We start from the raw sequence: 27383 nt of genomic DNA on the forward strand, positions 1-27383 counted from the left end.
TATATTGTAGTAGTCTAAACAAACACCAAGAGTACTAGAGAAAGACAAAATCACTTAAAGTATCTATAATCACCTAAAGTATCTATCCATGGGAAAGTAGCGGGGCTATTTTGGGGAAAATAATAATTCTCTAATAATACCTCTCCTGCAGCCTCAAGCCCTGCCACGCTGTGAGGGTCTGTGTAGTATATTCCAACATCCAGAGTTTGTAGAACAGCATCATATTGAGAATGACCAGCAGCACCAGACTGGAAAGAAGGAGAACAGTCAGTTTAGCAGGAGCACTTCACAGCCCATTGCCAGGCACACCTGGGAAATGCCCAAGGCTTGAGAAGGTGTCTGAGGCCCAGGTCCACCCTGGATGTGAGTGGGAACTTAAATCTGAGTAAGGACCAGGTGGTCAGAACCCAAAACTGCACCTCGTGGAAGAAATGCGTGAGCAAGGACAGAGAGACAGAAAGACAGGGATGAGGGATCAGCCAGAACAGGTTGGATGGGTGGATGTGCTGAATGCAGAGAAAGAGAGGGAAATGGGAGAGTAAAGAGGTAAAAAAAGAGAGAGACAGTACCTGAAACAGATCCTAATGGGAGCAGGGAAGAGAAAAGACGGAGCAGCTGCAGGTTAGAAACGGACTGACACAGACCAGGAGAAACTGGGCTGAGAGAGGAGGCTCAGAGACAGTGCAGGAGGTACAGGGGGGCCAGGGGAGGAGAAAGGAACAGTGGGAAGAGAGGCAGGAAGGACAGACAAATACCCCTGTGCCTGCATTCCTGGTGCAATTCACCCAGCAAAGCTGAGCTGTGGCTCTGGGGGACGAGCCCCAAGTGTGCCCACGAGGGCACCGTGTGACACACAGCCAGGCTGCACACAGCCAGCCTCACCTCCTCCCAGCACTGCTGGCACTGGGAACACCCCCACAGCCAGACCCTGCACTGCTCCTCTCACCCACCACCACCACACACGGGCATTTCCTCTCCTCCTGGGGAACAGATTCCAAAAATACCAGGCTGGTGCCTGTCTCTGAACAGAGCAGCTGTTCTGCTGGAAGAATGGCCCACTATCACCAGCTCAGTCAGGAGGAGGGCAACTGGCCAGGAGAGTGTTCTGAAATCATTATCAGGGCTCTCTGACCTAAGTGAAGCTCACAGCCTGTCAGGAGATGTTTTCATAAAGCTTTTTTGTACCTTTCTACTGTTTTCTTATCACAACAGGACTTGACATCACCTTCCCAGCAACTTGGCTGGGTTGCTGCTGCAAAACTCTGCAGTCAGTGCCCCCACTGGGAAAAGGAAACACAGAAAGGAGCTCAGTTTGAACTATAAGTTCAGTCTAAAAATTCCAGCTTCTTCCCACCTCACTGAAAGGTGGCTGGAGCTTAAGGAAAGACTGAGCCCAAGGCAGAAAAAAACCCCTCTGTACCTGGATTGCTCCTTTAGTCTGCACTGCAGCACTAACACATGAACTAGGAAAATCAACCTCTTGTGCTTCACATATTTCTATCCTTATTTTGAAGAAATCATCTCTAAAGGGTCCAGCTTCTTTTTGGGATGGTATCTCTCGTCCAAATCACCACCCAGGACTAGGTTTTGCCAGACCAGAATTTCCCCACAGAATCTGAACCTTGTTGTGATAGACAATGGCTCCCAGAGAGCTTTGCCTGGTCATTGTTCTTGATAACAGCTGATTTGTGAGCAGAATACATTAAAAGACTTATTTTAAATTTAAAACACCCCACGGTTTATAGATGCCATTGAAAGTCTCTAAATTGAGTCCCTGAAATAAAAAAGACTATCTACTTTTTCTCTTTTTTCTCTCTTTTTTTTTTTCTCTCTTTTTGTGTTTCTTCTCTTTCAGGTATTGATGCCCCTCTCCTTGCACAGCTGCCCTGCTTGCAATCATCACTGTCCCAAACACGTCCCAGACCTGCATTTAGGACTCCCAGAAACATGCAGGTCTACAAAGCCCACGTTTGGTTAAAAAAAAGGGTAAACCTGAGCAGAAAGAAGGGAGCACAGAACAGCAGAAATGCAGACAAACCAAAGCTGTTCAAGGCTGACTGTGAAGGAAAGCAAAAACCATCACTTACACAAAACTGATGACAAGGAGCAGCTTGGAGACACTCTGCAGGTGGAAGCCACTGGGGCTTTCCTCGGGGATGTGCCGTGTCTGAGTGGAACCTGAGGAGATGGATGCATTTAGGACAGGGAATGCTGTCTCTTGTCCCTCTCACAGAATCGACCAGGTTGGAAAAGTCCTCTGAGATCACTGAGTCCAACCTGTGACCCAACACCGCCCTGTCACCCAGACCATGGCACTGATGCCACATCCAGCCTGCTCTTTAACACCTCCAGGGATGGTGCCTCTACCCCCTCCCTGGGCAGCCCATTCCAATGCCTGATCCTTCCCAATGTCCAACTTCTTCCTAACGTCCAACTAAAACTAAAACTTCTTCCTAGTGTCCAACCTAAACCTCCCCTGGTGCAGCTGAAGACCGAGCCCTCTCGTCCTACTGCTGGGAGAAAAGCCTGACCCCCACCTGGCTACACCCTCCTGTCAGGGAGTTGTGGTCAGTGAGAAGCTCACCCCTGAGCCTCCTCAGCCTCTCCAGGATGAGCTCCCCCAGCTGCTCCTCACAGGACTTGTGCTCCATCCCTTCTCTGGAATCAACCCTCCCCGCCCAAAAAAGCACAACACCCCCTCCCTGCCCTGGAAACCAATTCTCCCCGAGCAGGGCAAGCAGAGGTGTCTTTTCTCTCCCTCACCTGCCACGTGCTTGCTGCGGTGTGCCACCTCCTCGTCGGTGGGGGTGGTGACGGGGCTCAGCACCTCCTCCAGGTGTGGCACCCGCAGGTGGGCGTGGGCGCGTTTCCGGCGCCGCACCGTGGATTGCTTGCTCACCTTCTCCTTGGGGGATTGTCTGTGCACCTCGGCCAGGTACGTGCTCTCCGTCTTGGCCAGCTCGCTCTCTGTGCGGGCGGGAGGGGAACATTTCAGGGATGTGCCTTCCAGAGATGTTTCAGGGATTTAAGGCCTCTAAGGGCGCAGAGAAGTTGGCAGGGGCTGAGAGACACGTTCCTTCCACCTCCTGCCAAGCCCTGAGCCCAGACTGCCTGGCAGAGAGCAGGACTCCCTGCCCTGGTTAATCCCAGCTGTGGTGGCCCCTTTTATAAGCCACCCCAAGGTGGGCTCCCCAGGCTGCCACGCCGTGCCTAAACCACTGTAAGTGTAGATACCCTTCTGGAAGATTTGTAAGGAGGAGATGAGGGCTTGTTTCCCTTAGGAAGCCTCTCCTGCCTAAGAAGAAACACTTTTCTCATGGCTAATTTGGATGTTTTATCCTCTTGCCTTAAACACCTCCAGGGATGGTGACTCCATCTCCTCCCTGAGCAGCCCATTCCAATGTCTGATCCCTCCCAATGTCCAAATTCTTCCCAACATCCAACTAAAACTAAAACTTCTTCTTAGTGTCATTCTCTCTCTGAGATGAGGAGAGAGAAACTCATGCAGGCTACAGGGCCTGGGGGGAGGCCAGTAAAGATAAAAAGCCTTGAAGAGAACAGGAGGCCTGTCTTTCTGAGGTTGTGCTTTTTGCAGCACTGCTGAAAGTTTTTTCCCCTTGCAAGCCCAGTGTTCTCGACTTGGGAATAAATTTTCCAGAACTCCTTCCACTGCCTGGCATTTTGGGGGTGGATGTGTGTTATCCTGCTTCCCAACCACGGGAGGTGCCACTGTCTGTGTGTCACTACCACAGTCACTGCCACTCTTACCCAAATGACGGAAATAATCCTCCAGGCCACTCCAAAAATTCTTCTCAATGAAGGATTTCACCAGTCCCCAAGGCTGTTTCCTGTAACGTAACTCCGTGGAAACCCTGTGAGAAGAAAGGATGGTCGTTCTCCCAAGTTTTGAAATATCAACTCACAACCTCTGTCACTGTAAATACCAGAAATAATCCTGCACACTGGGATTATTTCTGGGATGGTCCCAGCCCTTTGTGTTTCTCAAGGAGAAGCACTGCATGGAGAGTCCTTCCAGAGGCAGGAAGAGCCTCTCCCAAAAGGACTCCATGTGGTAGGCAGACATTTAGGCTACTTATTGAACTGTAAGTTCAGTCTACAAGTTCCAGCTTCTTCCCACCTCACTAAAAGGTGGTTGGAGCTTAAGGAAAGACTGAGCTTAAGTCAGAAAAACCCCTCTGTACCTGGGTTGCTCCTTTAGTCTGTACTGCTGCACTGCAGCACTAACACATGATGCTCACCCAAGAGGCAGAGAACCAGCAGATACACCTGGGTTTTAGTAGCAGACTTAAAAAGTCTACAGAAAAAGTCCCAGAAAAGCCTATAGCTCTGCCTGATACCAAACTCCTCTGCTTCTCCCCAAAGTGCATCTCAGAGGCACAATCCCTGGAAATATGTCCTGTTGCTTATCACAGGTAGTTGACTGCACGTGACAACAGGCCCTGCAGACCACTGCTTCCAAGAAAGGGCAGGAGAAGTCTTTAAATCCTCTCCCTGACCTGGCTGGAACTCCCCTGCATCAGGTCTGATGTTTGCTCCGTGTCACCCCAGCAGGAACCTGCCCCTACTCTTTGTGACAGGAGTGTTCCAGCCACAGGACAGAGTCCCCCCTCAACCCCTCCTAACACACCAAACAGCAAAACTCCCACCCCGAGGTGACTTTCTGGTCACCAGAAAAGCTCTTTTAATCCCCCCAAAAAGCCTACCTGAGTCGGCTTTTGTTTCTGGCCACACGAGTCAACGTGTAGCGGTTGATGGTGTAGAAATAATCGTGGTAGGGGACGTCGTGGGTTAGCACCTCTGCATCTATGACATAGCACTCGCTCTCCTGGCTGGCCTTGTACATTGTCTGCAGAAAAGACAGCAGGCAAGGCAACTGTTGGTGTGGTCAGAACACAGCTCTGATGGATGGCACCGGCACAAAACACACACACCCCCATGGCTCTGCCCCAGCTCACCCCGAAGGGAAGGCAGACTCCAGGAAACCAAGTGTTTCACCTAGATGTTTCCCAAGGGTGTATTTCAAAATGTGTATGTATTTCAAGGGTGTATTTATGTTCCAGCAGCTCAACCTCCAGTGTTTTGTAACAGAGAGGAGGAGCAGTTCTTTGGGACCTTTGCATGTATGGCCTCTGTTCTAATGTCTGGCTTGTCAGGGACCAACCTGAGTCACAGCCAGACACAGTCCTGCTTTGAGCAGAGGCCTCTCTAGCATAAATTATTCTGTGATTCTAAACACCATAAAAACATGTTAATTACTTCTTTTAAGTGCTTCTGATCTGCTTCTTCCTTTGCTCCAGAACAAACCTCATGAAGGGGACACAGTTAATTGCAGATCCATGTACAAAAATATGGCTTTTCTTACAGACCATTTCCACTTACCTCTGCAGCAAGGGCACAGCAAGGTGTGCCTTGGTGGGTGACCCCAAACTCAGCATAAAATAGGCCATGTCTTTCTCTGAAAATGTGCTGTTCCCTTTGCCCACCACTTTGCTGTCCCCTTTCCTTTCCCTTCCCTGCACAGTCTTGGCTTCTGAACAGCACATTTCATCTCATCCTCCCCATTTACACCTTGCTGCTGGGATTCTCCTTCCATCCTCCCCAGTTACACCTTGCTGCTGGGATTCTCTTTCCATCCTCCCCAGTTACACCTTGCTGCTGGGGTTCCTCTCCCTGAAATGTAATGCTCAGACATCCCTTCCAGGTTCCCTCTTAGTATTCCCTAATACTAAGCTAACTCTCAGTATTTACCTTTGGTCACTTGAACATATCTGAACAAGGAAAGAGGTTTTTCCTCCCTCTCCAGCTGCAGCTCCCATTAGATACAGCCAGCCTGGCTCCTCCCAGTGCACTGCAGGTCCTTCCCCTTTTTATCTTCTTAAATATATCTCATTGTCCTCCCCATAATAAAAACATCTCCCTGCAAAGCTGTGAGAAGGACTGGCCAGACAGTACCTGACTTTCTTGTGCCCTGCTCATGAATAACATCTGCTGGAGTGACCACAGCCCAAAAAAACACCAGAATGGGTGACAAACACATTTGTTAAAATGTGCTGGTTTGTTCACAAACTCATCTGCTTTTGTTGGAAAACTCGTGGTCCTCTCCTGGCAACACAATCCAGTGTGAGTGCACTGCCTGCAGTGATACTGGGCAGCAAGTTAATACAAAAAAATGTGTAAAAGGAAAGGGATAGGGTCAATGAGAACATGCACAGCAGCATGGCCAAGGCAAGAAAATAACTCCCAGATCAGTTCCTACCCAGCAGCACAGCCCTGCTCCCCCCTCACATACCTGTGTCTCTGTGACAGTGGCAGTTTTGGGGGCCAGAGGGTTGGTGAGGGTAATGGTATACAGGATCACTCTGGTCTGATTGCCATTTTCTTCCTTCTTCCAGGGATTAAAGATAATATCTGAGGGGACAAAACAATATTCCAGTTAAGTTATCAGAGAGGGGTCTCTGGTCATGCACTAGGGAAAGGCATAACAAGCTTGGACAGTATTTCCTTGCCCTTGCAGAGCCTGGTTGCAGAAGCACTAGAGCTCAGCAGAGTGTGAAAGAAAGGGCTCCTGAGCTAAATGGGAATATTTTCCCTTCTTTGAAGTGCAGGGAAAGTTGGAGAGGCTGGGAATACATCTCCTTTAGCAAACCTACAGTTACAGGGAAAGGAGAACCACAACATGTCAGGGGACACTCTCTGCATCAGCAAGTGGAGTGTCTGGTGTGGAGCCAGAAGAGCTTTCTCCTCACACTGCTAAGCCTTTAACACAGAGTCAGGCCTTAGCTGATGCTAAAAAATAAGAGGGTCTGCTTCTTCCATGAATTTTGCTGCTAGAAATGAAACTAGATGGGCAAGCGAGGCTGGTTCTGCCTGCTTTTCATTACTGAGAGCACAGACTGCACTGTCCCAAAATCTGCTCAGAACGTTACCCAATCCCTCCATCAGGCAAAGATACACCTCCAAGGCAGAGATTTTCCTTCTGCCCTGTGCCTTGGCAGGGACCACAGGAGGCTCCCCAGGGACCACAGACTCCCCAAGGACCACGGGCTCACCAGAGAACCGGCGCTGCTCCATGAAGTCCCTCTGGAACTGGGAGTCTGTGAAGAGCAGGTCGTAGAGCTTGTCCACGCTGAAGTTGAACACCTCGTTCACGTACTGACGGCCATTCAGGTCCTCGTAAAAGGCCTGGACTTCCCCTGTGGGGAAACAGGCCCCCATTTCTGAAAACTTTACACCTTTGAATATTCAGCCTTGACATATCTGTCCCCCAGGATCAGGGGGGCTGTGTTTCCACAGCAAAAGGGCCTCAGTATTTTACTTTGTGAAGAAGGAAGAAGAGGGACTTCTAACCCTTGTCCTCCACTGATCCCAGGACAACAGTTGGGATATCAGAAGGGGTAATCACCTCCATAGCTTATTTTAGGGATATCCTTCCAAATACCCCACATATCCACTTTCTGCAGCCCACAGTGGGGATTCTTTGCATCTTCTGAACCCCAGGAAAGGAATCCAGTATTTGCCACTCCAGTCCCTCACTAGAAAGGGTGTAAAACACACCGAGGGAATGGCCCTTCCCCACATACCTTCATCGTGGGTCTCTGAGGAGTCACTGAGCTCAGTGGGAATGTCTTCGTTGTCATTGAAGTCCAGGGAAGGGGAGTTCACAGGGCCAATGATGTCCATCTTCTCTCCCATGATATTTGCAATGCCGAGGTCTTTTTCCACAGGGCTCTCTGCCACTGCCTCCTCCTCTTCTGGGAGCACTCCATCGAACTGCAGCAAGCACAGAGCACAGGGAGGGCAGCATCAGCACCTGGAAACTGGGGCTCATTTCTGAAAACTTTGCATTTGTGAACCAATTGTCTACCCCTGAGTATTTAGCTTTGACATGCCTGAAAAATTAAATAACAGAGGAGGAAAGTTGCCATACAGTGTTTGTAAAACACTGGATATATTGGATTACCTCCTGTCAAACAGTCAGTGTTCGATCTTGGGACACCACAAGGTTTTTTTATCCAGACAAGCACACAAACAATACTAGTTTTGCTCTCAAACAAGCTGAAAAAACCTGAGGTTATAACTGAACAAGGTCTGCTCTGCCATAACACCACGAGGGCACCGCTGAAGGCAGCAAAGCAATGATAACCCTTTTTATCTCCAACACTCCACTCCTTTCCATCTGAGGGCACAGAAAGGAAAATGCACTTGGCTGCTGAGAGTCCCAGGCTTTTAGGACGGGCACACTTGGTTCATTTTTTTTTGGCCACGCAGAGACCTGAAGTCAGTGGAGGAGCAGAGCAGTTCCCTCACACAGCCAAGGAGCAGTGGGATCCCAGGGAGGAGCATTCCCGCTCCCAGGGGAGGGAGGACACTCACCGAGGCTGGAGCTTCACTGCTGCCCGTGGATGTCAGGGTGCTGGCAGTGACAGATTTCTTTGGCAGCTGAGGGCTGGCTTCTGGCTTGGCCTCCATGCTGCTCTTGGAGGAGCTGTCGTTGACTTCGTTCTCTTCCACGGGGATTTCCTCACAGTAGCTGAGACGCCACAGAGAACACAGGTTTTTATATTTACCCCTCTCAGTACAGCTACAACTGGACACACAGAGCAAGTCAGAACAGTCCTGTGAAGTTTCCAGTGGGGCCAAGAAGCAGAAATGGGTCAGTGAAGCCCAGACTTTTCAGTGTTTATACACAGACCAACAAGCATCAGCACTTTCTGACCATGTAACCCTGTCACTGGGATGCTCTGGCATTTGCACATTGCCCAGCTGGCATTTCAATCCCTACCAACTTCCATGAGCAAATGGTGGGCTTTCAGTGTTTCAGGCATTACACATTTAAGGGCAAACCTTTGGCCAGATCCCAGAACCTCTCCCCAGGGACAAGCAGCACTCTGAGGCCTGCAGTATATCCTGCTCTCCTGGGGCCATCTTTTCTTCCTCCCAGGCAGAGTCTCCTCCTCCTCACTCACCCCATTGTGTTGAAGTCATCATCAGGAGGCACATAGTCTTCATCATCACTGGTCAGACCCAGCTCGTTCCCATAGCACTGGTGGACAAAGTGCCAGAGCTCCTTTGGACACAGAGGCTAAAAGGGGATGGAGAACAGCACACATCTGCACCCAAGAACACTAAAACAGAATGACAGTCTGGAATTCCCATTGTCAGGAGTACATTGCTTGCCCTGAAAGGAGAAGTGAGAGATCCTGACACAGCCCCTGATGGGAGGTGAGAGCCTTACACTGGACTCACCTCTGTGAAATTCCGTTTTATGGAATTTATTTTGTTAGGCCAAGCTACCTTAGAGGTTGCCCCCACCAAGCACTAAGAGGCTCTTTTCCCAAAAAAGCCTTCACCATCAGCCCAGGTTCTGCCCTAAAACCTGATTTTGTTATTTTTCCATGCCACAATCTCACATTACTCAAGACTGTCAGAAAGCCAACACGAGGCTACACCCAGAGCAGCACATGGGATGAGATTTTCTACTCTACAATGGAATAATGCCAGCAGCAAACCTGCATTTCCCTTTCCCTCCACAGGTGTTTTCCTACCTCTTCTGCTGTGCTTCCATTTAATATCTGCTAATTTACCAAGCCCCAGTGGGGAGTATTTACAAGGAAAATAACCTTACAAGGTTATTTTGCCCTTCAAGTTTCCTTAAATTAAAGCTACCTAAAGAATCCCAGCTGCAGGGAAAATGATTTAAAGCAGCAACAAAGAAAAACGCTTCCTGTTGCAGTCTGAAATCAAAAGGAGTTTGTATCACCAGATACTTCTGTGAAAAGTATATACTTGAGATAAAAAGAGAAAATTAATTATCCAGAGTGTTGACAAAACCCCAGTTTTTCAGGGATGCAGGTCAGTTGATCACCATATGACTGTGATCTGAGGTTCTTAAAAATGGGGTAGAACTTGTGATTTAAATACGTGGCACAGGGATAAAAAGGGATGGAATTTTACCCACGAGAAACTTATGACCAATGACAAAGATTTCTTGGTAATGAGGGAAAACAAATCCAGTGAACTTTTTCTGAGTTGCCGGCTTGAATTTCTTCCCATAGTAACTGCATGGGATAAGGCAGGAATTTTTTAATCCAGCTCCCAAAAGTAGCAATCAAAAGCATGGGAAAAAAAAACACTCTAATGAGGAACTTCTACCCAGAGAAATGTCTGCTGTTTCACCTTCTCCCCACACACACTCTCATTTCCATGTTTGATCAGGAAAACTGGACGAGGTTCTTTCTCCCCCTCTTGGAAAAAAGAGCTCTGGAAGTGTTTCCTGTCCTTATCACTCCATTTGCTCTGACCTTGAAACCAAGGGCACGCTGAATTTTGTCAGGAACTTCCAAAGGCTCCTCAGATTACAGCACATGGCCCAGCACAAGCAGCCCAATGCAAAGCGATCCCCGTGCATCCCAAATACTCCCCCGATTCTCGGGACAGGGTATTCCGGGTGCTGGATTACTTGAGCCTCCCAGTATGGTCTGAACTCCAGCCAGGGCATCCTGAAACGCTGGAAGCACTGGAACATCAGTTCCTGAGCCTGAGGAGTGAGGCCAGAAATACTCACCAGGCTGTGGAGCAGATATTTGGATGAGATACAGGACATATGGGGCCTCTGGCACAGCAGGAGCACATCCCTGCTTTATTTTAAAACTGAGCCCTGAGTGCACCCTGCACCCACCACTGCTCTCCTTTGGATTTGGGATGCCCTGAACACTCTTTATCTGCCCTGTTTGGAACTCCACACTTCCAAAGCACAGAACTCTGCCAGCACACTGAGCTATTCCTCTTGCCTTTGGAACTGCTTTTTTCTGGGCTGCTTCACTGGAATTACACACTTCAAAAAAATTCCCTGCTGAGACCCTGTTTCCACTCCTTAGCAAAGGCAGGGTGGCACCTATAATGTGTGCACAGAATTCCATGCAAAAAGAAGGAATTGCACCTGCAGTTATGAACATGCTCTGTCTAAAAATATGTGCCTGCTGTCCCAATGTCTTTTGATGCACATGCAGCAGTGAGGTTACATCCATCCCCTCCCTTCCACCCCAGCCAACAGTGGATGGTCTCAGTACCTTGTCAAGCAGAGCGTTCTGCCAGAGTCTGAACATCATCATGTACGTCCTGTCTCGAGCCCCAAAGGAAGTAAAAAAGTGCTGAAAGGGAAGAGACGGGGAGAAAAGTCAGTTCAGAAAAGGCCCAAAAAAGGGAATATGAAGAGACAAGCCTGTTTGGATCCCTTTCCAGCTGCAGTTCATGGAAGGAGTGAGCAAACCACACTGGATGTTTTACCTGGCCCCACATCCCACCCCCCCCACATCCGAGCTCCGTGTGTTCCAGACCCAGCCCTTTCCCCTTGCTGCTGCACGACCAGTCAGTTTGGAAAAATCCCACACCACCCAGAATTCCCCTGCCCCTGAGAGCCATCAGAAGCGAGGGCTTCAAGGACGTACCTTTTCAGTGTCAGTGCAAACTTGGATGGCATTGGGAATGAGCCGGGCTGTCTTCTCCTTGGTCATCGAGCAGATGTCCTTCAAGCGAACGGTCAGCTGTGGGCAGAGCCACCCAGGAAGGAAAGAACACAGGGAAAGACAGGAGATGATGAGAGAGACAATGAAAAGAAGTGCTTCCAGAGCAGTGCCAGCAAACGTGCTGACACAAAGCCCACTGGCACACAGCCTGGCAGCCTCACCAGTGTCTCCCAGCGGAAGATGTTGCTGTAGAAGCAGATCCAGTTTTCCGAGAGGTAGAGGCGGCCCTGCAGGAGGATGTCTCGTTGGAGAGCACATGAGTAATCTGTGGGTGGACAGCAGAGGGTTTAGGAGCAGTAAAACCAGGCAGCAGGACAGCCTAAAGGTGAGGATGAGTGGCAGCACAGAGAGAAGAAGCTGCTTCACACAACCCAGCCGAGCCCCAGCTGCTGCTCCGGCCACTGGGTTATGTTTCCTCCCAAGGGCACGTCACACACAGTCTCTCTCACTGACTGATGATCCTGCCTGATCAGTTGGCCACTCTGGAGCATCCTATGTAGGACTGCCAGATTTAACCTGTCTCCTCCGTTTTGCCTTCTAGTGTCATTGTTCACTTCCCTCCCAGTTCGAGCATCCTCAACAATTCCCACCCCTCTGCTCCGACGTGCCTCGCTCAGCAGTGAGACACAGCCCGAGATCAGCACTTACATAAGAGGGAAGAACAGATGCAGTGTTCTTGCTCTGGGCAGCCCCCAATCAGCTGTGAGGCCCAAGCCTCACTGGGCGTGGGAAGGGCAGCCATGTGAGAGCTGGGAGCACCGGGAAGCGAGGGAATAGGGAAGCTCGGTGCTGTTCACATGGAGACCTGCAACCCCCACCACACGAGGCCACAAAGAACCCTCTAAGACTCTTCTTGAGCACTAGAAGAGCACAAACACCCTGTGAGGTTTGGGGAACACTGGGGAGGAAAACATGCTCCTCGAATCATGAGGGAACCCATCACAAATCAGTGCTGCTCTCCCTGAAGGAAAACGAGTGGAACCCACCCGGAATGGTGAGGAGGGGCTCTGTCTGTGCACAACAGGCTTTTCCTTGGTGGCAACCTCTTTGCAGAAGGAAAAGTTGGATGCATATGTGCTGGATTTCCCCCCTAGCAGGACAGAGCACAGCCCTGAGGGGCTGCACTTACCCACAATGAGTCGCTCCGTGTCCGGGAGCTGCTTGAAGAGTTTCCTGAAATCCTCATTCCGTTGTTTGTATGTTGGACTCAACACCTGCAAATAACAGAGGGCCTGTTAAAGAGAGGGGCAGGCATGAGAACAGAGCCATGGAGAGGGAAAACGGGAACACCTGGGGAAGGAGAAGGGGGGTCAGATGCACTCACAAAGCATGAGACCAGCTCCCATCACAGCCAACACAGATGGGAGGGTTTGGGATTTAGTGCATTAAGTGAGAAGAAGAGGAGAACCTGACTTGGAAGAGCAAGTACAGGGTAGAAGGGCTGCACCCATACCTGCAGCTGGGAGTTGCCTGGAAGCTGTGGCTGCAGGGGAAATCTCCTTCCCTGCAATCCCAAACTGCACAAGGTATGACATGTGCTCTGTTTGCAGTGCATCAGTTAACTGCCAATTCCCAGCTGAGCTCAGCAAGTAGGTGATCCAGCACAGCTGCAGCCCTGCCAGAGGAATTTGAGCAATCCCTGCCATCAAGAGCTCAGGAATACTGCTCTCATCCCAGCCCTCTCCCCATGGAGGGGCACTCCGTGCACACACAGCTATGTGCTGGTGTGGTGAGGACACTTCTGTGGGGCTCAGAAAAGGCTCTCGCAGGGACTAAAGTGTGTCATGTACTTATTTTGTGCCCTGGCCTCATGGAAGGGCTCGGAGAACATGGTGCTGTTGGCTGGAGGGAGACCAGGAGCTGGCTCCTCTCTGGGATTTGCTGAACTACAATGTGAACTCCATGTCAGACCACCTCCTCCACACCCTGCCCTGCTGACAGCTCCCCAAAACAGCCACAACAGCCTCTGAAGGCAGAGCTGCCCAAAATAGAGGCAGGTGCAAATTCCCATCTCCCAGATAATCTGCCACGTTCTTCCTCACACAAATGTAGGGAAGGAGAAGCCTCCTGGGGTACAACCTCTTCCCTCCCTACCTCCCATTTCTTGCCAACAACCTTCTCCTATCTCTTCCAGCTACACAACACAAATCTCCCAGAGCAGAAAGGGCCTCAAAAATCAAAGGTAGCTTCTGTTTGAGATGGTGGTGGGAGTCACAGGGTGGGAGGAATGTAAAGTTTATTTAGCATTAGCCTCACAGAATTGCCAAATGCTGTCAAATCAAAGAAGATTTGATTTTGGCTGTCAAATCACAGACAGCCTCCTGCCCCCAAAAGCATTCCCTCTTCCTCACACCAATTCAATGAACTACAAACAGTGTATTTCAACGTGAGCTCAGCACTTCCAACACTTGCTCCAGTCCTGTGGGCCCAAAGGAAAGGATCTTACTTGGGAATCAAACCCAACAGGCAGCAGATGACACAAATGTGAATTTTACTCACCAAACTTCCAGTCTGAACATCTGGAAAAGATCTTGGTCAGAGACGGGCTCCAGCAAGAGCCCAAGCCCAAGATTTCCAGGAACAAGCAGGGAACGGAGTGGGGAACAGAGACTGTAATCAGCTCTGAGCTTTGGGTTCAGTGCATTAACACAGCCCAGCTGAGCAGCACAGCTTCCATGTGCAGGGGCACTCCCTTCCCTGCACTAAGGGATGGTCCAGCCTGCCTAAAACCTGTCCTACAGCAGATGCTCTGCTCAGCACCAGCAGTTCTGTCAGGGTGGCAAACGGTTCCGTTTAGAGACACTCACAGCTGGGATTCCATCTGATCCAAGGCTCACATTTCCTCGGGACAAGTCGACAAGTCCCTCCAGGTCCCACCGCAGACATGGCAGCTCTTGATCCAGCAAATGATCCCAGAGAGACCCACACTCCAGCAAGGAATCCATGGTGTTCCCTCAGCACTTGCACAGCTCCCCGTGCTCTCCAACTCTGCTTTTCCTGTTCCTGCTCCCGCCGCTTCTTGTTTATGTCCAAAGTCAACAGAGATACAGCAGCTTGGCAGGAGTTTAGGTCCCTTCCCCTGCCTTCCTGCTCACTTTCAGCTCCTCTGCCCCAGCAGCCCCTGAGGATCCTGGAGAGGACTTGCCCTCCAGAGGACTCTCTTCCAAGTGGCTCATCGGGGTAACGGTGCTGGTGGGCGACCCCAGTGCTCTCCTGCTCCCGGCTCAGCAGCTCCTTGCCGTGGGCATCCCCTGCACAAGTGCCCACAGCCGCCCCAGCAGGTCTGTGCAGGGCACCTGCAGCTCCTGATGTCCAGGGAAGGCAGAGCCAGCCACCGAAATACCTCCAACCCCACCGGAGCAGCAGGAACTCACGGATGGAGCCGTGGCTTCCAGGGCTCAACAGGCTGGTAAACAACTCACACTTCAGCTCTTCCCCCCTCCTCTGAAAGCAGAAAAGCAGTAATTCTTCCTCCTCGGTGTCTGCCTCGGGCTGTGCTCTCTAATCCCCCTCTGCTCTCAAAGGCAGCTCCAGTCTGTGTGTGTTTCCCAGGGAAGGGGCGGGTGGGGAAGATCCCAAAATGCCTCGCACATGCCTGGAGTCACTGGAGCCGGGTAATTCCGGCGGCCAATGCCCGGCAGTAACCCAGCCCCGGCCCTGCCTCCCAGCAGATGTTTCCTGTCATGGAAAGTTGCTGGACAGGGTGTGCTGGGGGAGCAAGGAGAGACCAGCCTAAGGAATCAGGAACCAGCCCCGTGAGACCCACACAGACGGGAATCTGGAGGGCTGCACTGCTCCTCTGTGCATCTCTCTCCCCCCAAACAACAACAGGAATTTTTAGGTTTCATTTATTAGTCAGGTCACATTGGAAATGAAAGACAAGGGCTTCCTTGCAAAAGAACTCCCTGCAAGTCCCAGGGAGTGCTGGAACTCCCTGTATCCCTCTGCCCTTAGTGCCCAGGCAGCCTCTCCATCTCCCTGCCCAGGTACAGAAATGCACAGGTAAATGTTCACACCACGGCACCAGTGATGCTCAGCTATGAACAAACAAGCAAAATCCTCGTTCTTCCTAACAAACTGGGCACACAGGTCTCAAAAAGAACCAAAACCAGAAAAACACCAAGCAACCAACCCAGCCTCTGCAGAGGTCTGGTTCCACTCCAGGCCAGTGACTGCAGCTTGCTCACTGACCCTCTGCCTGCTCAGCTGCTCCCCAAAATCACTGCTGCTCCCAGACAGCACACAGGTCTCTCCATTTAGCCCTGTTAAAAGGAACCAGTAGATCCATATGCATCCCAGGATGAGGGAACAATAAAAAACCAAACCATTCTGTAACCTGGGAAGGACTAAGGATTGGGATTACAGGCATCTGCATTGCTTTACTGAATGGCCCTCTTTGCTGGAAACTGCATATGGGATTCACCTATGGAAAAACCCCACCAGGATGGTTCTGTCCACACCCCCACCCACCTGCCTGTGCAGAGATGAAGGACACCAGTGATGGGAAGAGCTGACCTGGAGGTGGAGGCAGCAAACATTAACTCTACTGCAAACAGAGGGAGACGGGACAGGACGGCACTGCCAGGGCTGGGGGGAAATGGGCAGAGAAGGTGACTGCCCACGGTGACATCTCCCTCTTATACACAAACAAATCCTCCCCAGGAAGCCCAAAGCATGACCTGAAGGACAGGGAAGTTGGACAACACAAGAACTGAGAGGTGTGTGGAACTGTACAGCACGTGTCACAGAAAACGGGTGAGGAGAGATGGCAAGAGGCAGAGGGGAAAGGGGGGAGGAAAACCTTATCCAACTTGCATGGCTGATGGACCCGCTCTTAAGCCTTTAGGGAAGATTTACATTGCTTCTGGAAAACTGCTGGAAAAGAACAGAATACATTCCCTGCTTGTGTGGGAGAGTTTTGACCCCACTGACAGCAAAGAAACTGGCCACCTGTCCCACAGCATTTCTTCCAAACCCAGTCTGCTTGCTCAGATTTTTCTTCTTTTTTTTTTTCTTTTTCTCCTTCTAAAAGTGAACGAAGAGCAGGGGAAGATGCTGCAAAGCAATCACTGGCCATCTGGGGTGGAAAATTGGATTTCATAATCACACCAGCTTGCACCAGAAGTTCACTTCTAATTTAGTGGCTCTACAACCCAACTGAGCCAGGCTGGCACTCCATACACCTAAAGAGCTAAGGAAAATCTGAGAGGATGAAAAGCACCTGAGAGACAGCGAGTTAACATTGCTCCAGAGAGGGTTTGATAACATGGTTATGGAACTTCAAAGATGGTTGTGCTGATGTAGAGAGAAAAAAGGCTGTTCCACACCTTGCTCACTCACAGGCCTGGATTTCTGCAGTCAACCCTGTTCACGTGGTTGCTGTTGCTGAGGCTGCCACTCACAGGAAAGGTGTTTCTGATGTTTTCCCTAAAATGATGCATAATTGCTCTTTGTCTTCATAGGGAACATTGGACTCTTTTCAACAGCTCAGTCTCCCCTCCCCTCTGGGTATCTACGAGGTCTCCAAGAAGAAGAGACAGCACAGGGCTGAGTCCTTGTGGTGTTGAGTCTTGTGATGGCTTGAGGTTTTTCTTCAGAAGCTCAAGGGCTGCCCAAAGGTCTCCACAAAGGCCCTTTGCAGCATCACATTTCACCACAGATCCTCAGCCAGCCCCCAACTCCAGCTGCACAGGCTTTCACTGCAGCTTTCCCAGAGGAAAGCCTTGGGCTCTCTCCTCTGCCTGGGTGTGTTTTTGAGGCTCAGAGCTGCCCTGTGTGCAGAGCATTTGTTTGCAGAGCTCCAGGGGCACTCCTGTCCCACTCCGTGCCGTCCCCAGGGCAGACTTTGCTCTCCCAAGGAAAATAGGAACAACTGGGCTCCCACTGATCTGTTCAGACTTACAGGGACAGCAAATGGTTTTAGTGGTATTTAAGAACACTTGACATGGACAATCAGTGTCTTTTCAGTGTTCAGGTCAGTTATAGGGAAAAGCTGTCAGAAGAAAAATAATCAAGCATGTGATAGACAAAAGCAAAGGAAGGGAGTACAGAGTAGGGCAGACCTTGGGATCCCAATAATAAAATGAAAACCCCGTGGACAGATGTAAATCTCACCTCTCCCCTGCTGTCAACTGTTTCCTCTAACTTTTCAAGATCATCTTACTGCCTTTTCCAGAGCATAGTCTAGATTCTCCTGATGCCTGGTGCTACAGGAGGCAATTTAAGAAGCAAGCCTTGCTTCAGAGCAGCAGAAACGCTGCAGAAAATCAGAGACACCCTCCCTAATTTAGGAACAGGGAAGTAGAAGGATTGACAGTCCAACTGGGACAGAAATAGGCAGAAAAAACCACGGCAGACTTGCCAGTGTGTCAGCTGTGCTCTGACATCAGGACACAGGATCTGAGAGCTCCCCATGCTCAGAAATGGGGCCCTCTGCCCAAAGCCCAGAGAGAAGGAGGAGAACGAAGGAGAGCTTTTAGCCTTGGCAGCAAAATATCTCCAGTTTGGCTCTAATTTTAATGACATCTGCTGGGTGACAAATTCCTCCCACCAACTGTGGAGCTCCCGACATCCCCCCACACAGAGCAACTCCTGTTTCGTGTCACCAGGGAAGTGAAACACAAGTTTCCCACCTCTCCAAGAGCAGCAGGTGTGCAAAAAAAGTCACACCTCTGTTTCAATACACAAAATTACTGAGTAAGTTTGGGGGTGAGGTCTGTTCTAATTTTTTAAAATTAATTTAAAAATAATTTTTAAAATTAAAAAAAAAAAAATCAGTTTCCAGTAATTCACCATGCAGACACACAAGTTCCAAAGCCTAAACCACAGCTGAGCAACAGAGTTTTGCTCCATAAGAATCACAATTCTTGTAAACCAGAGTCTCCTTGTCCACAATTCCTCACTGAAGGCATGACAAACACCTCAGGGACATTCTGCTCTTCCACCACGAGGACAGGAACACAAAGCAAACCCCACAAGGTTGAGTATATTTAGATTTATTCTCCAGCTGGGGTTCTCTTCTAAATCTCACAGTGCATCAGGACCAGTTTGCATTTTGTCCTCTGGAAAGCCAAGCACAGAAAGCACACCCAGACCCAGAGAGGGCAGGTCTGCAAACCAATCCATGACCTTGGGTCACCCCTTTTCTCCCACTTCTCAACCTGGCAGGGATGTCAATCCCAAAAAAGCACTGGTAGGATCAAAAGGAGAACACATAAGGCAAAAGAACAAGTGGTATTTTAAGGAAAAAAATAGAGAAAGAGGAATCCAGGAGAGGGAAAAGGGAGGGTCCCAACTGGCAAAGAGGGATGCAGTGCTACAAGGACAAAAAGACCAGTTAAAAGCAGCAGAAACCAAAGTCATCTTAAAAAACTGGTGATGCTCTGGGGATCTTTGAGGACTCTTTGAGGCAAGGGCTATTTTTTGGTTTGTCTGCACAGTGCCTGGCACCCAGGGCTGCTGAGCTGGCACAAAGAACAATGTGGAGGGTGTTTGAGCACAGTGGAATTTATGTAAAATGAAAGTGAGTAAGGGAAACTGTAAGGCTTCATGAAGAGGCAACCTCCACTGATTCATTTCTAGAGCTGCTCTCAGAGGGGAAAGGAATGGAAGAATCAGAAGGGTCCAAATGCCAGAAAAATGCTGCCTGGAAGGAGCTGGCAAAGAAAGGAGACCACACATTAGCAAATTTTTGATGGTAGTAATAATTCCAAGTGGGACTCACTGCCTTCCTGGAGTTTGTGGCCCATCCATATTTTCACACTGCTGCTTTTATCTGGCCAGAATGACTCTGCTAACTAGAACATGGATTTGGTTTTTGGTTTGTTTTCTAAAGGAAAATAATGGGGGGGGGGAGGAAAACCACAAAAAATGCAGCCAGTGCTTACTCTCCGGATGTACTGTCTCTCATGCTGAAAATATATGGAGGAAAAACAAGAGAACAGAAAGATAAGATAGAGAGGACATGAAAACACAGGAGACCCACAGAAGCAGAGCACAGCAAAGCATCATGCACAGGGAATGGAGCTCAGCAGCTACAGGCAGAAGCAGTAATAGCACAAGTCACCTTCAGCTTGGTGACAGGTTCACATTTTGGCAGCAGCCTGCTCAGGCTGGTGCATCTGCATCCACGGTCCTTTACCTGCCACTTCTCCACTAGTTTGGTCTCCCATGGTCTGTATTTTATTCCTAAAGCCACTGCCTCATCTGCTCCTGAGATCACTTCTCCTGTCCGTGCTACCACCCCTGATTATATCCCACAAGCACCTAACTCTGCCTCTCACACCCCTGCCACATCTGACCAGCCAAAATCCCAGGTTCTGATGTCCCAGGCTGCAGGAGGAACTGCTGCTGAACATTAACAGCTGCTGCATTTGCCCACTGGCTACTTGAGAGCACTCCAGGGAGGGGTTCAACTGTGCAAAGGGTGGCACCAGCTCTGCACCACGACACTCGTGCTGGCAGCACCACAACAGGGCCAGGGCAGAAGCAAGAGATGGTTTGTGTTTCTATGGGGTCACCAGAAAAATAACTCCTCTCTCGCCCCCACACCACCCTGAGAGATGCAAAGGGCTTGCAGGGTGGCAGCTCTTGTTTGTCACCTCGTCACAACCCACCCTGTGAGGAACCAGAGACACAGGGTGTGGGGATCACCAGGACAGGGGCTGAAAAGACAAAGCTCTCACTCTCTGTCTCTGGCATCCTTTCCCTCAGGATGCCAGTGCTCCTTTGCCAGTGCTGAGCCATTTCCATCTCTGTTTGGAAAGGGTCAGAGTGCCCCAGTGCCACTGCAAAGCCCCTTTGCACCTTCCCCCCGCCCAGGCCCCCAGCCCACATCCACCCAGGGACAAGAGAAACTGGAGTACTTACATTATACCAACTCTGGCTTTTCTGTAAGGACAAAATAAAAGAGAAGCATTAGTCAGCACAGAGATCTCAGGATCAAAAAGAAAGAGGGACAGAGAAAGCAGGTCCAATCTGGTTTGTGCAATTAGTGGAGTGAGAGTGGGATTAAACAAAAGATTTCAATGGATTCCACAGTGTAGTCTGAACACAATTATTTCCAGTTACAGGAGCAAAGAACAAATCCAGAAGCATGATTCCAGGACAGGGAACAGTTCAGGCTAAGGTGTGCATGTCCACATGCACACACACAGACACACAGGCTGGCATCTGTTCTGCAGACCAGCAGCACCTGCTACAACAGAGGAGCTCATCACCATCATCATCATCATCATCATCATTGCCAGCCGTGTCTTTAGAGGCTTCACTCTTCTGCATTTGCTGGCTGGGTGGCAAAAATCACATTGCTGAACAGCCCCTGTGCAAATAAACCCTCAAAGCACTACTAGAGGCAGGGACTCACAAAAAGCCACCAGGCAAATTTTTTCAACAGCATTTTAAAAGGGAGGCACACACACACACATGGAGCCAGGGGAAGTGCTGAAGGAAATCACTACAAAAGCTAAGCAAGGGGAAAAAAAAAAAAGGCTGGGATTTTTTTTTTTTCTTTTCAAAATTTCAGTGCACAGTGTTTTGCATCATCTGCACATGTGATTTTTTTATTTTTTTTTTTTATCTTTTTGTCCTTATCGTGGCATTTGGGGTGGTTGGAGAGGACAGGCCACATGTCACACTGGAGCACATGGAAGAGCTCAGCTTGGAAAGTCACACAGCCATTTTCAGCAGGAGGTGAGATCCACCTGGCACAGGGAGGAGAAGAAGGAACAAGCTTCCCACTCCCACTCCAGTCAGGGTGGCTTTCCAATGACACTGAGCAGAGCTGACAGGACATGCAGGCATCCCCCATTTTTGGGTGGAAATACCTCAGGGCACTGCAGCCTTTGAGCCCTGAGGGTGCTCAGCTAGAGTGTCCTGCCAGGAACATGTCTCAGAGGCACAAAGCTGAGCTGTCCCCTCTCCCAGCCACGTCCACATTCCTTGGGGGAGCCCAGGAAAACAGACAAGGACAGCAGCAACATCCCACTGCGCTTCCTCTCCTTGAAGCCACCTTGCTTCTGACCTTGGCAGTATTTTTCACTCTTTATACCCAGCCAGGGATATGAAGGCAAACACAAAACTGTTCTCTGCCTTGTAACAGAGAGTTTCACTCGGAGTGAAGCTCAAGCTCACAGCAACACAGAAACCACCTGCACTGGGGTGGCCCACAGAGGACACACAGGATGTTTTACCATAAAAAAGTACATTCAAAGTGTTAATGAGAGCAGACTGGACCCAAGATTTCCGTGAAGACACACTGTTTTCTCCCTGCTCTCAGTTCCCTGTGCCCCTTCCATGCCATTCCAGCAAACACAACCTTACTGGTGTCTTGGATTTCGTTCATGGAGACGTTTCTGAAGGGTATTTTAAAACCTTGGGCGTATCTCCCAGTTTGCCTCACTGATCTCAAAACCCCACAGTTACACAGTTCATGTCACAGACTAAAATACAGCAGTTTGATGTTAAAAAGAGGAACCCCCCTTTCCCCAAATCCCAGGGAAAGGATATGAACTGCAGGACTGAACACAGAGTACAGCTCATTCTCTACCCAAGGAATTTCCTCTTGCTTCCTACACTTTTCCATACCCTCCATTCATGAAGGATCTGCTTGAAGTCATCCCTCCCTGCAAGCAGGACGTGGAAAAAGGTCTTATGCAATTCAGTCTAGGCTAAAAAAAGAACCAGGGTAATTAACCCAAAGCATGCACACAGCACCTTGTCCTCGGGAGCACAGGGCCTAAGATGGAGTGGTTTTCCTGCAGGTTTGTTTTGCCATCTGTCTGCCTTTAATGAGCAAAAGGAGTAACTCAGAAAATTCCTGGGGAAAAGCAGCTCATAATCAAGCTATAATTGGCACACTCGAGGCAGAGGCACTGCTGTCACTGTGCCTTCTAAATCAGGGTGCACACGCTGTGGTGGCAGCACAGCACAACAGGATTTCACTCCCCTCTGTTGCATTAATTGCAGCAACTATTTCCCACCACCACCACATTTGAATTTCCCCAAATTAAGGGGCTTCTCTCTAAAGGAGCCCTGCAGGTTCTCCTTTTTTAAGCTCTTCCACCCCCAAAAAAACCATACTGGCATCAATAAATATACTGAAATCCATAATTATACTGGCACCCAAGCCTCATCTTTTGCCTCCACCAAATGTTCTAACAGACTACAAAAAGTTCAAAGAGAAGGGAGACCAAACCTTTAAATCTCTCTTCTATTTTATTCACCCTTTTATTTTATACTCAGTGACAGAATATAGGGGGATGTGAACTGTGAAAACCAAGAGACAGTAAAATGGAGGAGAAAAAAAAAGAAAAAGGAAGAACATGTTTCTTACTTTGAGCAGGTTAAGTCTGTCATACTGGAAAAAGAAACCATAAGCATTAGAACTGAAAAGAGAAAATAAATAAGTAACAGAGGAATGGAGGTGCACACAGACATGGAAAAGATGGGACTGGTTTGCAGAGATGATGCTACAGGAGCAGAGAGCAGAGGAAGAGCTTTGGAGAACTTGAGCAACATGAAAACTGGAGTATTTTCCCTAAGCCTTCAATTAATGCAGTGCTGCCTCTAAATCTCCGTGGGTTAATAACCCCATATCTGACACAGTGCTGGGGAAGATCCCAGCTTTACACAGTGCAGATGGGAAGCACAGGGGCACACAGACAAAGTTCACCCTGATAGCCTGATCCAAAGGAAGCTCCCACCTTCCAGCAGCACTGGGAGCAGGATCACAGCTCACTCTCACACACTGCTGCTCCCAGGGGAACAGAAAGCTTGTGCCAAGTGCCTGACATGCCACAGAGCTCCAGGAGAATCCCTAAATCCCTTCTGCTGGGGACACAGGTACAGAATGAGGAATATGTTCCAGAGCATGGAATATATTCCAGAGCCCTTTCTCCTGATCTGTGCACTTCCAAAATCTCTACTACCCACCTCTAAACACCCATGGGCAAATAACTCATAGAAATTAATTAAATTTATTCCCCAAACCCTCACCCCAGCCCAAAATGACCAGAATTTCATGAGTTACGACCTAAAGGGGGATTATACCACCCAGTGGGAGGGTGAATGAGAAGACACAGCCCAACTCTTCCCATCATCACACACTGAAAGGACAAGGTGCAACAGTCATAAGCTGCAGTAAAGGGAAATTCTATTTGGGTAGAAGGAAAAAGCCTGTTCACAAGAGTGGTTAAGCACTGGAGCAGGGGCTGGGGGATCTCCAGCCCTGGAGGTCTGCAAAACGTGGCTGGCCAAGACTTTAGACTGAGCTTATCTTACCACATCAGCCCTGCTTTGAGAGAGACCTTCCCAGATCTCTTCTGACCTAAACTGTTCTACAGTGCCCAGGGCCCACCGCAAAATTCAGGTTTTCCCCTAACCTGGTATTAATCCTCAGCATTCCTCATTAGCTATGGGCATTGGGAACAATTTGAAGGACTTGCAACGGAGAGGAAATCACTTTTATCCTCGGGCAAGAGCAAAAGAGTTAAAAATACACATTTTGTTGTTGGCTACTGGCAAAAAAGGTTGGGTTTTCCTGAGTTTGGAAAGCTGTTCCAGAAGAAGCAGCACTACCAGTGAAAGCCTGAGGCTGACACAGACCTAGGGGTGGTTTGGTCCTTGCCACACTGGGGGACAGAGAGGAAAAGCAGGTCCAGGAGGGATTGCCTCAGGATGGAATCCAGTGCTTAAAAACTCCTGGTGAAGCGCTCCCTCTGACGGCAGCGCTGCAGCACGACAGGACACACGGACAAAAGAGGGCAAGGGACTCAAGCAGATCTGTCAGCAATTGTATAAACACAGCGTCAAACTCATGGGCTCAAGCTGTTCCATTTCATTAGCCAGACAGGTTGGAAAATCGATTCCTCCTGCAGGAGATGGCTGGGGGAGGAGAGGAGGCTGAGGAAGGAGAGTCTAAAATCTCTGTCCTTCTCTGCTCCCTGTCTTGAACAACCACCGTCACCTAAGTGGGGAGAATCAGGGGGTTTGTTATATCTGGAATTCCTCATCTGTGCCAAAGAAAGAGCAGAGAACAGGGATCCAGCCTGCACACTGGGTTAGGCTGCACAGAGACTGGGCTTGATCATCCCTGTGGGTCCCTTCCAGCTCAGAATATCCTCTGTGTGTGTGTGTGAGCAGGGCAGGAGGCTCTGACAGGCTGGTGGAGGTCATGCCCAGGATCCCCTTCCCTCTGAGCATCACCTTCCTCACACCGGGACCAACCTGGGCTCCACTTCCCTCTTGTTTCTCTAATTGTCTCCCAGTGGGTGGGTTTTGTTCTCCCAGAAAAGCAATGGGTGGCTGCAAGCACATCACAGACAATTTACACACACATTGCTCTCCACCACTGTTCTTCCCACTCCTAACAAACCTCTCCACAGACATCAGTCCCACTCCTCTGCAGTTATCCAAGCTACAGCTACCAAGCACAAGACAGCCTGTCTAAAAAAAAAAGAGACATAAAGAAGCTTCCAAGAGACACCAGGATTCGTGCAAGGCCAGGCTGGCTACAAGGATCACCACCAAGGGAAGAGCCAGCCCTGCTCCCTGAGGACTTGCCTAGAATGACACCCAAGGCCAAGGCATGGATTTTGTGGGTCATGAAGCCATCCAGGCCAGTCTGCTTTTAACTTTCCCTGCACACATGTGGAAGTGCCAACAGCCTGTCTGATTTTCACACTCTTCTCAGGGCAGCACAGAGGTGTGAGATCCAACCTCAAACGATCTTATCTCCAGTCCAAGCACCCACAGAGGGATCTTCTACTTGTCACCTTCCAGAGGAGCCCATGAATTCTCACAATTCATCTGGGACAGGTCTGTTCTAACAGGTTAAAGCTGGGTTCACTTGAAATCACTGATCTTTAACATTTACATCACACAGGGAAGCGTGCAAGGGCAGTAAAGCTGAGACCACTGGCCACAAAACTGCTGTTCATCATAAAAAGCAGGGAAGAAGCTATGGAGAGCAACTCTTTTTTCTGAAAGTCATGAAGGAAGAGGAGAGAGGGAAGAGAAGGGATTGTGGTTCTGCTCAACCTACCAAATCCAGGGGACTTCTCCCTGGCAAAGGCAGCTGCTCACTTCTAGGGAGGGGGAAAGCAAAACTAAAAGGCTGAAGGCAGTTGGAAGTAACTGAGGGAGCGTGATGAACAGGCCAGTTCTCACTCTGTGTGAGCAAATATTAACGAGATGCCGGGGATTTAAGTGAAACCAGCTTCCAGCTACAGGCACGGGGCTGAGCTCTGCTGGCATTCTCACAGCTGCACCAGGAGAATGCCTGTGACTGGGGTCACCACTCAGCACCTGAGTGACGGGACAATTCTACAGTGGGGGACAGGAGAGAAAAAAGAAGGCTTACTTTGGAGAGGCGCTTGTGTGACTTAATCGGAGAGAAAGCATGCAGGAATGAAAAGAGAGAAATTAGGGAAAGAAGAAAAATTACCTGGCAGATCAAGAGAAGGAAACCCCACAAATCCCAACAGAGAGCAGCATACCCCCCCCTTTTCTCGTGGAAAGCACCATGAATTAAAGTTAAGCTTTAGCAGTCACTGTTTTGGTAAAAATCTCACTCCCATGGCCTTAATTCACAGCACTTTGTGGGCCAGGGCAGTGCAACTCGTGTCTGCAACTCCCTCTTAGCAAGGACATCACTTCCCTGAGAGCAGCCCTGAGTGTGGCCATAAACACAGCATGCCCTGCATCCTGCCTGCCTCCCATCCCATCCCATGGCTTGCTTTTGGGAACACAATGCACGGGTGTCACCCGGTGGTGTTTGTAGGTCACTGTGTGCACAGGAAGCCAGGCTGACCTCGAGGGCAACCTCACAGCTCAAATGGTTCAGCTTGAAAAAACCCTTCTCCCCCCTCTTTTGAACTCACACAACTCCCCTCAGTGGGGAGAGATCAGCTCAGCCCAGGGAATGTGGGCCACTGAATCCCGTTCCCGTGCTGAGAGAGCCCACAAAGGGCAGCAGATGAAGGTTTCTTGTGTGTGACACAGCCCAGCAACAGATCAGGCAGAGATCTAACAGCTCATTCTGTACAAGCCACCAGAGTTATGCCAGAGTTCTAACTGTGAAGTTATTCAGGCCGAAATATTTCACTTCAGAAAGCTGGAAAAACACAAGTGCTCCTGACAGATGACTTAAAACACATCCCTGATAGCAGGGTTACAATCAAAGGTATGTTTGGCTCCCAAGGGCTGTGTTTCACCAGCTCCCACTGCTCGCAGGAAAACCCAGAGTTGCCAAACCTGAGACCCTCTTCTGCAGCACAGCAAAGACAAGGCTGCTTCTAACATGGTCCAAGGACACAAAACCTTTCTAGGGAAAATACCACCTACCCTGGCCAAGCCAGCCCTAACACTGCACTGATCAGAAGGAATGGGCAGAGGACTGGAAAACTGATTCTGTGCAACCTGAGCCTCATCTCAGAGGGCTCAGGCAGGACTGAGAGTGCACAAGCCCTTCACAGGCTGCACAGGGGAACCTTTATTTTTTCCATGGCACTCAACGATCCAGATGACAAAAAGTAATTTCAACAGCTGATTTTCAAGGTCTTTCTCAGAACCACAGAGCCTCCCAGGAATCAAGGCTTTGACTATAGAAAGTGAGGCTCTGGCAGCTGTTAGGGAGCTGCAGTACCAGCCATCAGCAGCTCCTGGACTCAGGTCGCTGCGAGGATGACGGAGCTGTGCTGAAGTTTGACCCCAGCGAGGAGGACTTGACCCTACTTAGGAAAACTTGACCCCAGTTAGGAGAACTTCCAGAAATACGATGGGAGAAGGAGGAGGAGAGTTATCCAGAGGAACAGAAGGCACAGGACAGAGCCAGTGTCC

The 27383-nt window shown here is 49.6% G+C and overlaps 1 protein-coding gene across 5 annotated transcripts in view; it reads right to left on the bottom strand.

The window, feature by feature from the left end:
• Nucleotides 1–27383, bottom strand: part of GRAMD1B (GRAM domain containing 1B) — an 88585-nt gene that overhangs the window by 3038 nt on the left and 58164 nt on the right. For 4 of the 5 annotated variants that reach the window (XM_039379990.1, XM_027720990.2, XM_027720993.2 and 1 more), the window contains 16 exons: nt 20415–20435; nt 12676–12760; nt 11708–11811; nt 11469–11564; nt 11091–11171; nt 8988–9103; nt 8395–8551; nt 7602–7791; nt 7071–7214; nt 6311–6429; nt 4725–4867; nt 3769–3872; nt 2764–2967; nt 2088–2178; nt 570–581; nt 141–248 (listed from right to left, as the gene is read on the bottom strand). In XM_039379990.1, the coding sequence (XP_039235924.1) occupies nt 141–248; nt 570–581; nt 2088–2178; nt 2764–2967; nt 3769–3872; nt 4725–4867; nt 6311–6429; nt 7071–7214; nt 7602–7791; nt 8395–8551; nt 8988–9103; nt 11091–11171; nt 11469–11564; nt 11708–11811; nt 12676–12760; nt 20415–20435 (1775 nt within the window). The remainder of the gene's footprint in view (nt 1–140; nt 249–569; nt 582–2087; nt 2179–2763; nt 2968–3768; nt 3873–4724; nt 4868–6310; nt 6430–7070; nt 7215–7601; nt 7792–8394; nt 8552–8987; nt 9104–11090; nt 11172–11468; nt 11565–11707; nt 11812–12675; nt 12761–20414; nt 20436–27383) is intronic. The other variant, XM_027720991.2, reaches the window with a different exon arrangement.

Source organism: Pipra filicauda, unplaced genomic scaffold (genome assembly GCF_003945595.2).
Source record: "Pipra filicauda isolate LSUMZ 115617 unplaced genomic scaffold, ASM394559v2 scaffold182_size1470994_pilon, whole genome shotgun sequence".
Taxonomy (NCBI): domain Eukaryota; kingdom Metazoa; phylum Chordata; class Aves; order Passeriformes; family Pipridae; genus Pipra; species Pipra filicauda.